The sequence below is a fragment of the Pimephales promelas genome, chromosome 14, assembly GCF_988280905.1.
Source record: "Pimephales promelas chromosome 14, fPimPro1.hap1.1, whole genome shotgun sequence".
In the NCBI taxonomy this organism is placed as follows: domain Eukaryota; kingdom Metazoa; phylum Chordata; class Actinopteri; order Cypriniformes; family Leuciscidae; genus Pimephales; species Pimephales promelas.
This window is the reverse complement of record NC_142782.1, coordinates 23,716,153-23,730,251: the sequence shown is the minus strand read 5'-3', so window position 1 is coordinate 23,730,251 and position 14,099 is coordinate 23,716,153. Positions and strand designations below refer to the sequence as shown.

The 14,099-nt window shown below is 40.0% G+C and overlaps 1 protein-coding gene across 2 annotated transcripts in view; it reads right to left on the bottom strand.

Annotated features, from left to right (window-relative positions):
• iqsec2a (IQ motif and Sec7 domain ArfGEF 2a) overlaps positions 1-13,432 on the bottom strand; it is a 73,880-nt gene extending 60,448 nt beyond the window's left edge. The window contains exons 1-2 of one of the 2 annotated variants that reach the window (XM_039657922.2): positions 10,766-13,432; positions 3,036-3,065 (exon numbers count right to left, since the gene is read on the bottom strand). In XM_039657922.2, coding sequence (XP_039513856.2) covers positions 3,036-3,065; positions 10,766-11,262 — 527 coding nt within the window. In that variant the 5' untranslated portion in view covers positions 11,263-13,432. The remainder of the gene's footprint in view (positions 1-3,035; positions 3,066-10,765) is intronic. The other variant, XM_039657923.2, reaches the window with a different exon arrangement.
• Positions 13,433-14,099: the final 667 nt, after the last annotated feature.

The following is a 14,099-nucleotide window of genomic DNA, read 5'->3' as shown; positions in this document are numbered from 1 at the left end:
TTTCCTGATGTTGCATTTCTGTTGATTTCTTCAAGTCATTCAGTATTCTGAAGGGAAATATGTCTGTCAGTCAAAGTGTAATCGACCTGATGGTGTGCTCAGAGGCTGAGGCAATGAAAGTGCATATTAAATTCAAGGTTTCATGAATATCTTTTCAGCTGGAGACTGAATGTGTGCAAACAGAATGGTGTTTGATTTCCGTCAATTGTCTTGTTTAATTACGTTTAATTTGCTTGTTAGTTTTGACCTTATTTGGACGTTAAGTTTAATATAGACTATTAACATAAAAATATACACTTGCGTAAAAGACTGTTTGTTGTGCCTGTTGTCGGATCCAGGAACCCAAAAAATTCTGCAGACGTCAAGTTAAAAATCAACATTGTTATTTTGGGTCATTGCTTGGATTCAAGGAAACTAGGACAAATTAAACATTGCAGTATACACAAATATGGTCTGCCCTCGCCACAGGTCACAGGTAAATATTCTCAACTGTCCCTCCCCGAGATGGCCCTGCATTCTGCTGAATGTTTCATACTAAATTTTGCACACACAATAATAAACCTCAAGTGCTAAACATACAAAAATGCACAAGCTGATATTCAGTCCCAACCAGTCAACCCTCATTCTAACATGCAAAAATTCTGTCACTCCATAATATAGGCAAATCTGTTATACAACAATTCACAGAAAAATAACGCCATCCCTGAAAGTGATTATTTACAAATGAAAGAGCTGCAATATTATTCTACGCCTCAGAGACGTTAAAACTAAAAGATACATACTGAAGAGTAGCACATAGTTTGCGTTTAAAGAAAGCTCCAGAGATTTCCACAAAACGACAGCATCTCTCACACCCCTTGCATGTTCATTTATCTAAAGGTGCCCTAGAATGGGGTTATTTTATTATTTTATAATGTTTCCTGGGTTGCCCTTATGAATGTTAGTACTTTTTTAGATTACAAAAAGTCAAAATTTAGAAATAAGGCATTTTTCCTAGCCTGATTTGCATGCTCTGTTTGAAGGGGCGTGTCTGCTGTGGGATTCAGAGTAACCACCCACTGCTGTGATTGGCTGACATGCTTGCATATGAAATATCTACATATACATGTGAAACTCTCTCGAATACTTTTACAACAGCTATTATACGTTTTTACTATTACAGCTATCGAGATTAATGAATCGTGCGATGTTTTTAAAGTATATAAATCTATTCCATTTCACATCACACAAAATGAGCATTGAGCAAGCAGATGACAGTCTGTTAATCGCGAGAATGCAGATCTTATCATTGCGACACAGTTTCTGCTCTCTCTCTAATGCTTTCACCAATGCAAACACGATGATGTACATACAGTACATATGTTCATCGAGGAAAGTTCTGTATTGGCCCAAGTTGAGGAAACAGTCGTTGGTGAAATGTTTGGACTATAGACAACTTTGGGAAGTAGTGTCGGCGAATTTCCAGAGAAAATAAAATTAAGCCATTGTTTCTTCAGAGTCATTTTTTTCATGTGTACATCCAAACACTGAGCAACTGCTATGCTTCGCCTGTCATTGAACATGGGCTGGCATATGCAAATGTTTGGAGGCGTACATATTAATGATCCCGACTGGGTATGTGGAGATTCGCCTATTTTTCATGTGGTGTTTTTCAAAAATGCTTTGTGTTTTGTTTTTTGTTTTTGTCATTAAACATGGGCTGGCATATGCAAATGTTTGGAAAGAAAGTGTAAAAGTATTACATCATAAGTCCAGTTCCAATGAAGCGTAGGCTAACAACACACAGAGCTCTTGGGCTGGTGGTTGAAAGCAGCCTTTAGGGGCTAAAGTGATGCATTGCTGGAAGAGAAGCTCAAACCTCTACTGCCAGTTATTTCCACGCTTAGCCCAACAGAAACCAACCCATGCTCCGCCGGCTCAGGAAATCAGGTTGAGCAGGAACATGAAAGCGATTTCATTAATTGTTGCAACCTTGCATTAGTGTTGTAGTGACAAAGAAAAACAAGTATGATTCATAGCACAATGCATAAACGATGCCACATTTATTGAGAACGTATTACTACGATTTAACAATGCGGGAACAATTAAATTCACATCCATAACACGGTGCGACTCGAGAACCAAGGAAAAAATCATCCAGAGAGTAATTATAGTGAAACGTGACATAGCAGCGGCCTTGTTCTCAAGCCCTGTGTCCTTCTGCTGTGTGTAGGGAACACAAATACATGCACACCCACACTCATATACACTCCCAAGCACACTAAAAATGCACAGAATGGGTTATGTATTACACAAGCAACTTTTTTTGGCAACCCAGTTCATCTACAGGTGTTGCCATGACAACCAATCATTTATCCTTCAGATCCCCGGCTCGTGCTCATGGTGAGGAATCGTCATAACAACGCAGCGAGAGACACTCCAAGCAAATCACACCTCATTCTCATACCAACACCAAGGCATTAAAACACAAAAAAAGACACTTTTTTTGTACAGGAGACATTCCCAACATATCAAAATCCAGCACATTCTTGCCATTTGACCTTTCTCCCTGCACCCACTAACACTCCTACACACGCTCACAGCTGGGACATTGCTCGTGTTATTTCTGACTAACCACTGACGCCCATGTTCGCGTTCACTATATGGGCGAATGCAAACGACGTGCATATCAATACCCATTAACATACTCACACTGGGCATATTGGTCACTACGGCAACGGCTAACAGGGAGTCTTGCAGCCAAGTGACGAGAATTCTCGATTTCCAAATGATTTTCATCCCTCTGTTCTGATGTTCTCACACTTATCTCTCAGTTAGCTCACAGTGCTGTTCTTCTGCTAAACCTGCTCCAGATGCAAGAGCTCTTTCATAGAGCGAAGCAATAAGTCATTAGAAGCAATGGCATGTCCCACATGCATTCAGGCTGCCCTAGATAGAACAGGCCTCTGTCACTTGAAGCGTGCGCTACTACAGGAGTCAGAGAGTGCACTGTGGAGGAGGAGAAATGGAGATTAAATGAAAGCGTGAACACAGACCTGTCTTTGTTGGAGGAGTCTCCTTCTGTCCTGTGGATCCAGTGGAAGAAAGAGTGAGAGACAGACAAACATGGAGACAACAAGGAAAGTGGAATTGTCAGTAATGTTATATTGTTGAACACACACAGTAAGTAATACATACAACAACAATGGAGCAAATGCGAATTGATCTTTTGCAGGGAAATGATTTTGAATGATCACAAATATTAATGATTTTCTCAAAAGATGCACTTGAAATCTTGATTGACTACATTTCTTTCTCATTTACAGATTCATCCCAATCATGGATAGAAGTGGAGGTAATCAAGAGTTTTATGCAAAGGTCAAATCAATATATATAAATATACTTGCTGTGAGAATAATATAAATGCATTATTGTATCAACGATCACCATATTTTTTATCTCCACTGGATTTCTTTCCCACTTTATCAATGGGAATCCAAGGCTAGAAAATTCACATTAAACGGAGTGCTAAACAGACAGGTTTAGCGTGACAATCACAGGCAATCAGAATATATTTTGAAGTTAGAGTTATGTGGAGCAGGCCTTTGAACCAATGAGATTTCACTGCAGGCTGAGAGAATTCAATTCACATTGTTGGTGGTGATGGCGCAGTGGATAAGACAGACACATGCCTTTGGTGTGAGATACCGGGTTCGAATCCACTGAGAGACACCAATGTGTCCCTGAGCAAAACACTTAACCCCTAGTTGCTCCAGAGGCGTGCAACCTCTCACATATATAGCAATTGTAAGTCACTTTGGATAAAAGCATCAGCTAAATGAATAAATGTAAATTTATTTGTATAGCGCCTTTTAAAATACATATCATTTCAAAGCATTAGAAAATGCATGTTTCTACATTACAATTTAGAATGATCTGTTATCAGAGCTACCCAGTACAACACCACAGAAACAGAAACCAAGTTTTTAACCTTATAAATATGCAAATAAGAAGAATTATGCAGGGCACAGGTCTTTCCTGCTCCTGGGTATGGAATTTAGCTCCAACCTTAATCAAATACAAACTAGCAAATTAAACTCTCCAGGATTGCTGTAATAAAAAAAATAAAATAATAAAAAAACATCTCATGCATGTGTGCTAAAGCAGTTGGAAATAAACGTTGCAGGACAGTGGGTCTCCAGGAGCAAAGATGCAGGGTTAACAAATGTGCAGTGTTATGTTAAATGGTTAATTCACTCAAAAATGTAAATTATGTCATTACTCACTAACCCTCATGTCGTTCCATCCAATAAGACATTTGTTCATCTTCAAAACCCAAATTAAGATATTTTTGATGAAATCCACAAGCTTTCTGAACTCCCATAGACTGCAATGTTATTACCACTTTCAAGGCTCAAAAAGGTAGTAAAGACATCGTTAAAATAGTCCATGTGACTACAGTGGTTCAAATTTAATGTTATGAAGCGACAAGAATATTTTTGTGCAAACCCTTATTTTTGGGTTAAGAAAGACTCTAAACTTTAACAACATTACTTTTTAACAATTTAAAATGAATTACTTTTTAACAGACCTTTTTAACAATATTAAAAAGGTCACATGACATCTTCTGTTATGCCACGAACTAACTATAAAATTAGAGTAAAATTAATTACGACTTTGATTAGGAGAAAAACTATCCCACAAACCAGCAGGTATCAAGGTCTGACCGCCCTGAAAGCTTCTCCACAGACATTCAATTGCATCATAATTTTATAAACTCTATCAGTCAGCCCTCCAACATTACTCACAGACTCACATCTAGGACAGTAATTGCCACCTTCAATAGACAAATGTAATTAACACCGACCATGCTAATTATTCTGAGAAACAATCCCACCTCAACAGCTCACCCACAGTAGTAGTTACACTTGTTCATTAGCCTGAAAGCATTACACCAGAGAAAGAGAAAGATTCTGATCACCCAAGTTTGGTGATTTGGATCGGCTGACGGGAGAAGGGCGAGAAAAAAAGAAACATGGATAAAAGAAATAGACCTGACATGAAAAGATGACGCTGTAGTGTATATTTATAAAATAATAACGGCAATATGTTTAATAGGTGCGTGTGTTGTTAAATTGAGCTAATATCCACTGTAATTAGCTAAAAAACATACAGTATATCTGTGATAAATATGAATCCATAATGTTAATCTCATGGGCACAGGATGCTTCTCTTGACCTGTAGCTAAATCCTTTCCCAAAGCTGAGCTTTGATAGCCTGACTTCATCATACTCATATTCTAATCAGAATGTGAGTCTGATAATGCTCCATAGGGCTTTGATTATGAGGCGTGGTCTTAATCGAACTAGGAAAAAAAATTGTATAGACTTAGTTACAACCAATCAAAGCAACACAGTAAGTGACGTATGTTGAGCGAGTTGTCAACAGAACTGAACTGCACACACTCTGGAAAAGGTATTTAAAAGAAAAATGAGTGTTAACGAACTTTGCCGGTGTTGCAAAAAAATTTAAGCATTCGCGGAGTACTTGCAAACTCAAAAAAATTTTTTGGAACGAAATAGAAAACAGGGCTGCTCATGAATTCAGGGTGAGACTCACACAATTGACCCAATTCTCACGCTCACGTCACACCCCCGATTTCTCATGCTGAAGTGTCAAACCGGTCAGTCGAATGCCTGAAAGATGAGTTTATCTATAGATCTACCTGTTGAGCCATTCGTGATCAACTAGTTTTACCGCAAATTATTAATGATATTATTATAATATCCCGTAATCGATGTCGCAAGCGCGCACGGCAATTTTGTCATTAGTCATTTTGTACCCGGCACCAATTTTGGAAACATTGAGGCACGGATGTACCTAATACAAATAAAACAACTCCAGTTAACAAGCGGAGCATTAATTTAGCTAGCTCTTAAATAAGAGATCTAGTGCTAAAATGTTGTGTTTTTTAAAATCAAGCTGAGCGCTTGAGTGAAGACTGCGCGTGCCATGCAACTGACAGCAGATTATAAGGGTACATGAATTACAAAAAATAATGAATTGCAGCACCAAATTAAGTTAATATAGCTGCAAGCAGCCATTACCGGGGCCAAGCGCAAGAAGCGGCAACATATGCCACAATGGCTAGGAGGGTCAGACCAACTGCAGCAAGGAGCAATTGAAGATATTTAAAGATGAATTTAGGCAAAATGGCTTAAATTACAAATACAGTAACTTATAAAATGATTCAATGGTTTATCACTTTCGAACAATTGGTGGCGCAGTTATGAAATCGATACGTTGTGTTCAGAGTGAGATGGCAGTTAATATTAGGCAATTTCACAACTTTCATTATATACCTCGGGGACCTCAATTGTGGGTAAGGCCCTATCCATATGCACTTTTATTTTGATAATGATCAAGCTTCTAATATCAAATCTAGCAGTGCTAGAACTGACATTGTCCACGCATGCGAGACGCCGGCGTGATTACTTGGGATTTTTTCCTCAGCAGTGGAAACAAAGGACTCCTCTTATTTATGGTCATACAGATAAGACAAGAGTGTTTGTCAAACATTTTTATAAATGACTACAAAATGTCATACTTTTAAAAATTAAGAAAACAGGATGCGGGTTCATGCCGTCTCGGTCTCCTTTCTGGCGCACATGCCCCAAAAATCAAACAAAATGCAGCAAATAGTCTACTTGACACACAGACATTATAAATACAGATAGATTATCTATCTATAGAAACCTTTAAGTGTCTATTTAGTGTATTATTTGACGTTAAATGCGTCATATAAGTCACTTTGGAATAAATATGTTTTCAGATGATAAAGAAAACACTACTGTACTTAAAAAAACGGTAGGCTGTTATAAATTATTTCGCGGACCCCCTGGCAATAGTTCACAGACCACTAGGGGTCTGCGGACCACACTTTGAGAACCACTGCTGTAAACGACCCTTATATGTGAAAAGAGAAAAGGCGACCCTAAAGAAAATGGAAAATGGGATGCTGGTGTGCCATCTGCTCAACACCAAGGGAGGGCTGGTGAGGGTGTGAACAAGACATTGGAAAATATCGCAATAAAGTTAAAGGAAAATGGATGGATTGATATATGCCATTCATTCAAAATCAGTCAAATGATGGCCGACTGTCATAAAACGCTAAATCTATCAGTAAAGCAAGCCATCTGCACTCATGTCATGTGACTTTCCATTGTTTCAGTTAAATATAATGCAAAGCTAAAGCTGCTCAGGTGTAAAGTAAACACATTGCCACATCGACCAGATGCTGTTTACGAGACGGCTAGTGAGTTCATGCATTCATAATGCGAATCATATGATGACACAGGGGAAGACACCAAGGTAGAGGAGTTAAATCTACTTTTATCTTCATTTTATCTATTTTTTTTAATTAACTATGGGAGCAGATAGTTACTGTGTTTATCTAATATTTTTCACAAGACAAGGTTTTTCCTGCCTTCAAAGACTTAACACAAAAAAGACCAAGTGTTTGAATCAGAATGAGACTCAGAATCTCTCATGAATGAACTTAAGTAATTGTGAACAAACTGAGCGATGAGGTGTTAGTCATAATTTTGAGATGACAAGCACATGAAGCTTTGTGATGTGCAGGTTATATTTATTAAGCAGTAAAAATGCCCCTTCCTTCACCCAAAACAAGGCATCTGTGGATGAGAGTCAGAAGCCAGGACTGTCCTGTCCTGCATCAATTCATAGATACAGTAATGATGAGTGGAGGGAGAATTTTAGACTGATAGTCACACTATATTCAAAAACAACAACAGCTTGATCCGTGTCATACGTCATTACGCCATTGCACACATGCAGAACTTTCCAGTGTCGGTTTCATTCCGATCAAGTTTATACATCCTATCAAACTGATTAGAAAAGGTGTAAAACCACCAGGTTACAATCCAAATAAAATTTCAATCAGATTTGGCCAATTTATTTCGATTGATGGTTACGTGTAACTTTTTATTCCGACTGTACTACTAGTCCGATTCCACGCGTATTATTAGTGTCCATGTAAACGCAGCAAATGAAACTCCTAATCTTAATGATAAATAACGTTAATGTTCTACTAAAACAAGACAACATTTATTTTTTTAATCGCAAACCATATACTAAAGATTATTTGGTAACACTTTACAATAAGGTTCATTAGTTAACAACCTTATTTAACATGAACTAAGAATAAACAATACATCTATAGCATTTATTAATCTTAGTTAATATTAATTTCAGCATTTATTAAACTTATTCAAAACAAAGGTTGTATTTGTTAACATTAGTTGATGCACTGTGAACTAACATGAACAAATAATGAACGACTATTAATAAATGCTGTAACAAATGTAATGCTCATTGTTAGTTCATGCATTAACTAATGAACCTTATTGTAAAGTGTTACCAATTATTTCATTTGTCACATAGAAGGTTTTCGCAGATTTAGTCTCACCAAATAGTGACTAAAATCAGTGAACACTTTTTTTTTTTTTTTTGGGTGAACAAAAGTAAAAGATTAGTCACTGGTACAGTATGAATAAAAATCGCCACTCCTAACAAATACTACAGTTTAAGCATGATTACTATGCAAGAAGAAATTAACTACACTATCTGCCCTGAAGGAAGAAATAAATAAGTCTCAGGTGATAAGGAAAGCACTTAATTTATCAGAGGGCATTCAGGTTTCTCTCCATTGGAATCAGGGCAAGAGAAACAAATAGTCTATAAGAGGTGTATTGGACAAACAAAACCTTGAAAGTGAGCAACACAAAGGGTGCAGTGAAATCTGAAATCTCTTTCTGACTCCATGCTACTCTCTCCCACACAAGTTGATCCACAATCTGACTGCGCTGAATTTTAATCACAACCTCTCCTACACAGTGGCCCGATCATACAAAACGAATCTCCACACACCACACCAGCCTTAAAAACGACAGGAGATGCTGTACTGCAGTGCTCGACACTGATCCAATCCACTAACGTTAATCTGCACACTCTCAAGCACGAATCTGTATGCATCGCATGCTGTGATGAGGCCGGCTCAAGTGCACACTACAGTGATCAGAGGTGCAACGGAGAGGTCGATTCCTCAGCAATGCAGGGATGGAGACAAACAACCCAACTGTCAGCAGCACAAGGAGTGGCCGCCGACTACACTTCTGTACCATCTCTCTCTGGAATCTGGATGTATATGGAGTCAATTGACACAGCAAATGCTGGGAATGATATTATCGAATGTGCTACTGACAGCTTTGCTAAATAAATCTGGAAATCTGTTCAGGGACCATCCAACACTTTAAAAAAATAAAAATAGCAACAGCATCAGTTGAAAAGGGATAGCCAAAAAATGCATTTCATCCCAAACCAATAGAGTTGTGCAGCATTCGCAAATGATTCAATTGCTAAAATCTATTTTTACAGTAAAATACAGCTACACTTCCTGGAACCTCCTTATTCTCCGGAAATCATCTGGACATGGTCCAGTATGTTTCAATATCAAAAAAGTTACCACATTTGTGAGAGATTTAGAATGCTAATTCAATCTCAGGATCCCATGACATTAGCCTGTCACTCTGCCAATGGCCCAGCAGCACGAATCTGTCCAGATAAGAGTCTTCTGGCTTATGTAATGTTCAGGCTCGATGGCACAGCCAGCTGCCTGTTCGATGGCCCGGAAACTGTTGTATTGTGACAAACTGTTGCACTCAATCTCAGTTTTGAAAGACAGGCACGGTGCAAACAGGAGAAATACCCTCTGAAAGGTGCTTTCTTAGTTCTGAACCAACATTACAGGAAATGCTGCTAAAAGATGTAAAACATGGCATGTACAAACATTCACAAGCAGTTCAAATCTTAGTAAATATTACAGTCCACGCAGCAGTTTCCCTGTACTGCACTTGCTTTAAAGGATAGTTCAAGCAAAAAAGACATGACTGCCTTTTTTTTGCTACATGACACAAAAGATGATATTGATACTACATTGAAAGTCAATGGGGTCCATTTTCAAACATCATTCTTTGTGTCACACAGAAGAAAGTTGTACAGGTTTGGAATGACATGAGGGTGTGTCACATTTAGTAATATTATCGGTTTGACTGCACTGACACTGTCGGATGAGAACCAAACTTAAAGTGAATTGAGCTGGACAGATGAGGAGGCTGTTATCTTCTGTAAAGCTGCTTTAAAACGGAATAAAAGGCGTTTCATTATTGAGGATTTTTTGCAACAGAGACAAGACTGTTATTGTACTGAATTGCATCAACACTTGAGCTGAATAAATACACTATTGTCTTTTGTAGAGCTGCTTATAACTAAATTAAACCCCTATCATACTCGTTTCATAGTTTATTAACTTTACAGTTATTGAACTGACTTGAGCTAAAAAAAAAATGCACACTATTGTCTTTTTAGATATGCTTAACTTGTTTGCATCATTGATAGTTTCCTGTTTATTACTGTGAATAAAACTGCTTTGAAACAATCTGAATTTTATAAAGCGCTAGATAACTTGACAATGACAGAATGCATTTCATTTTGAGTGAACTATTCCTTTAAATATACTGGATTATTAACTGTAGTCTATTTACAGTAGTTAACACTCGCACAACCAACATCTTAAACCGTTTTTGCATGCAAACACACGCTCCCTTGATTGACAGTTTGCCAAACAGCCAGCATGGAGGCTGTGGAGACTGTAATCTACTGTAGATCCTCAGCTATGCAGTAAAAGAGCCCTCAGGCCTGTACTTACTGTCTCTGCAGAGTGCCTCCCAAACTGGTAGCAGCACAGTCTCGTTCTCGTCCCCTGTCTCGGTCCCGTTCTCTTTCCGTGGAATTGGGTCCAGCTGACAGGCTTTGGCCGAGCCTTGTGTGCGTGTTGACATTGACACGGCGATCCCGTGGTGGCACTGGTGGAGGTGGGAGCGGGGGCGCAGGAGCCGGGATGGGTATTGGGATGGGCCCGCTGTTGAGGCTCAGATTGGCGTACACAGCAGTGGAGGATGTAGCGTGGGACTTTGGTGGCAGGACAGGGTGGATGGGAGGTGGGGGTGGGGGTGGGCAGGGCTGTCGGTCCAGTCTCAGGTCTTTGTTCTCCTGGCTGAGTCGGTCCAGCTGAACTTCCAGTTCCTCGATGCGCCGCCGTTGAGTTTCCAGAAGCTTCTGTTGGCTCTCGATGATGTTATTGAGCTCCAGCAGGTACTCCACTGCCCGGTTAGGGCTCTCCGGGCTGCCCTGGCCTGCATCCATGCTGACAGTCACCGTCTGCAGGGACAAGCTTCTGGGATCACCCTGTAGGTGGAAGCTCTCCCCCCCACGTGGAGTGGGTGGGGGGGAGAGACGGAAATGTGTTGGAGTTAGAGCTGGGTAACCAGGGTAAAATCGTCAGTGGTTTTAATCTGAGATTCCCTCAAAGTTAGATTCAGCTTCAGAAGTCACAGTAATGAAAAGTGATTAGGGAAATCCATATTGAGAATTTGCATTCACATATAAGGGATGATGATAATGAGAGGATTTGTTCACTTGTTTACGGTGGGTGCGAGCATGTGTTTGTGTAAGTGTGCATTGCTATTCTTCGGTGACATGTTCCCACTGCCACCAAGGAATCATGGAAATTAATTTCATCAGTCAATCAACTATATTTACTCTCAATAGGTAATAACAAAAATATATAATTCAGCAGTCACAGGACATTCCCAGCACCTCAAGTCCAAGGTAAGGATGCACCGCAAAAAGCCAAGTCAGCAAATATCCATTAAACAGGAAGGAAAGCCGATTTCCTTTTCGTCCATTTCTCTGATGCACGTCCTCTTCCGTTTCTCTTTGAAATGTGGAGTTGAAGCACTGCAGCTGTTTTCTGGCTGTGTATTCATGACTCATATTCCAGTCCGATGTGTTTGGGAGACATTTTCGTCAGGAGTCATTCTATTCCAGAGGCAATCGAGATAGAAAGGTGTAGAGAGAGAGAGAAAGAAAGAGAGAGAGAGAGAGAGAGAGAGAGAGAGAGAGAGAGAGAGAGAGAGAGAGAGAGAGAGAGAGAGGAGAGAGAGAGAGAGAGAGAGAGAGAGAGAGAGAGAGAGAGAGAGAGAGAGAGAGAGAGAGAGAGAGAGAGGACTAAAGTTCTTCTGATAAATCCACTGCAATACTAAATTGGCTTCTGGGAGGTGTGCGCATGTCTTTCAGAACAAACCAATTCCCCCTTCTCTCTTCTTTGCACCCTCATTACAATAGCAAGATCTATTCATTCAATCCATTGATATTGCTTATCATTATACATTTAAAGACATCACCTGGATTTCCCACGCATGATGTATTTCAACTCATTGCAAAGTCAGTTGAACAAAATATTTCGTTATTTAATAACACATACTATTTCTTTGCACCTTTATTCCATTATTCTTGAACCCAAATCTCTCTTCATTGTAAATCACATCTATCATTCATGTTTAATGTACGCATCTGTCGTTTACTCACGAGCGGTTTCACACTTATTGCCCAGACAGCCCTTGAAGACAACCGAGTCTCCAACGCGTACAGATGCGCGATAATCAGACGATATGTAGAATGCGTCCCAAAACGATGATGTCAAATTCGTTTAAATCTCCAAATTCGACGTTCCAACGCAAGAAATCTGATGTGACTTTAAACCGAGAAGATATTTATTGATATTTTATTATTTTGTCGTTGTAAGTCCCAACGCGGTCCTCCCGATCAACTGAAACAAAATCGAGAAGAAACACGATCCTTGCAGCAGGATGTCCACTGGCTGTCGAGTTTTATGTCGCTTTCTTTGAGCAGCGCAAAGGCGCTCAGGTCCCGAAACAGCTGAGACGCGCAATAAAGCGTCCGCGTGCTCGTCCACACAGTGTCAAGCTAATGCGCGCGAGATCATTAAATAACACCCATGCTGATGGAGCACAGCTGTCAATTTATGGAGACTGCGTTGCATGACAACTAATAATTAAATGCCAAAAACGGTTGTGTCTCCCTGAATGTGACATAATGTCAAGCCTAACTGATGCCACTGAAAATGGATATTCGCAAATGAATTAAATGATCACATGTTGAACAGACGTGCATTCCTTCCTGATGGTCCCTGGAAAGCCTTGCACCTGCAGCCCCTCGCCGCCATTCGGTTTCACCGCAGTGTCCACATGTGTCTCGATCGCAGCATATCGATGATGCTCCGCGCCTTTCGCCGTGTTAACGGATGATGCAGGGGTTAAAATCATTTGAGTGAGTCAGAGAGAATATATTTTTCTTTTCAATCGAGGCTCTGACGTTGGTCCGAGCGTGTAACGCTAGAGGAACATGCCGGGGAAACTGTGTCCCCATGGTCGGCCATTTTGGAACGCGGTAATATTTAGGTCGACGGGAGAGTGGCTCTTTGAGCTGAGCCAAAATGAGAGCTGTTTCTCGCGCGCTCTTGCTCTCCCTCTCTCTCTCTCTCTCCTATACACCTCACTACTCAATCCGAAGGCTAGTGGTGCAGAAAAAGCAAGCATAGATTTACACATATGGGTACAATGTTTCTCATTCATTCAGTGCTGACCAAATTTAAATTTCAGTCAGCAACAGGTAGTTACGACTTTAATGTAGCTAAAACCTGGCTTTGCCCGGCTGATTTTAAAACGATGGCAGGGCCAAATATGAATATTTTAATTTCTACTGCAGCAAAAACCACGGACAAGTAGCTTTTGGATTTGCAGTTTTAGGACGTTTCATGTGCTGAATCACTCTCGTGCTCTCACTCCTTTCAGCAACCCACATTAAAACCATCCATTTTTTTCTTACTTCCACCCACACGTCCTGTCCTCTCTTTCTCTCTCCGTGCTTTAGTCACAGCTGAACTGCGTGTGAGTGCAAGGGATGTGCTAAGCAGCACATGCAGGAAAAGGACAGACCACTATGTAGTGGTTTACGTTATCATTAGAGCTTAATTTATCTAAGCAGTAGGAATGCAGTGATGCCACGTTTAGGGTAGAATTATGCTTCTATTAACAGTTTTGCAATAGAATCTAGTGATGCAGCACACCATGCATATGTGCTAGCTGTGTTATACACAGCATCTCAATCAGTTCCCTCAG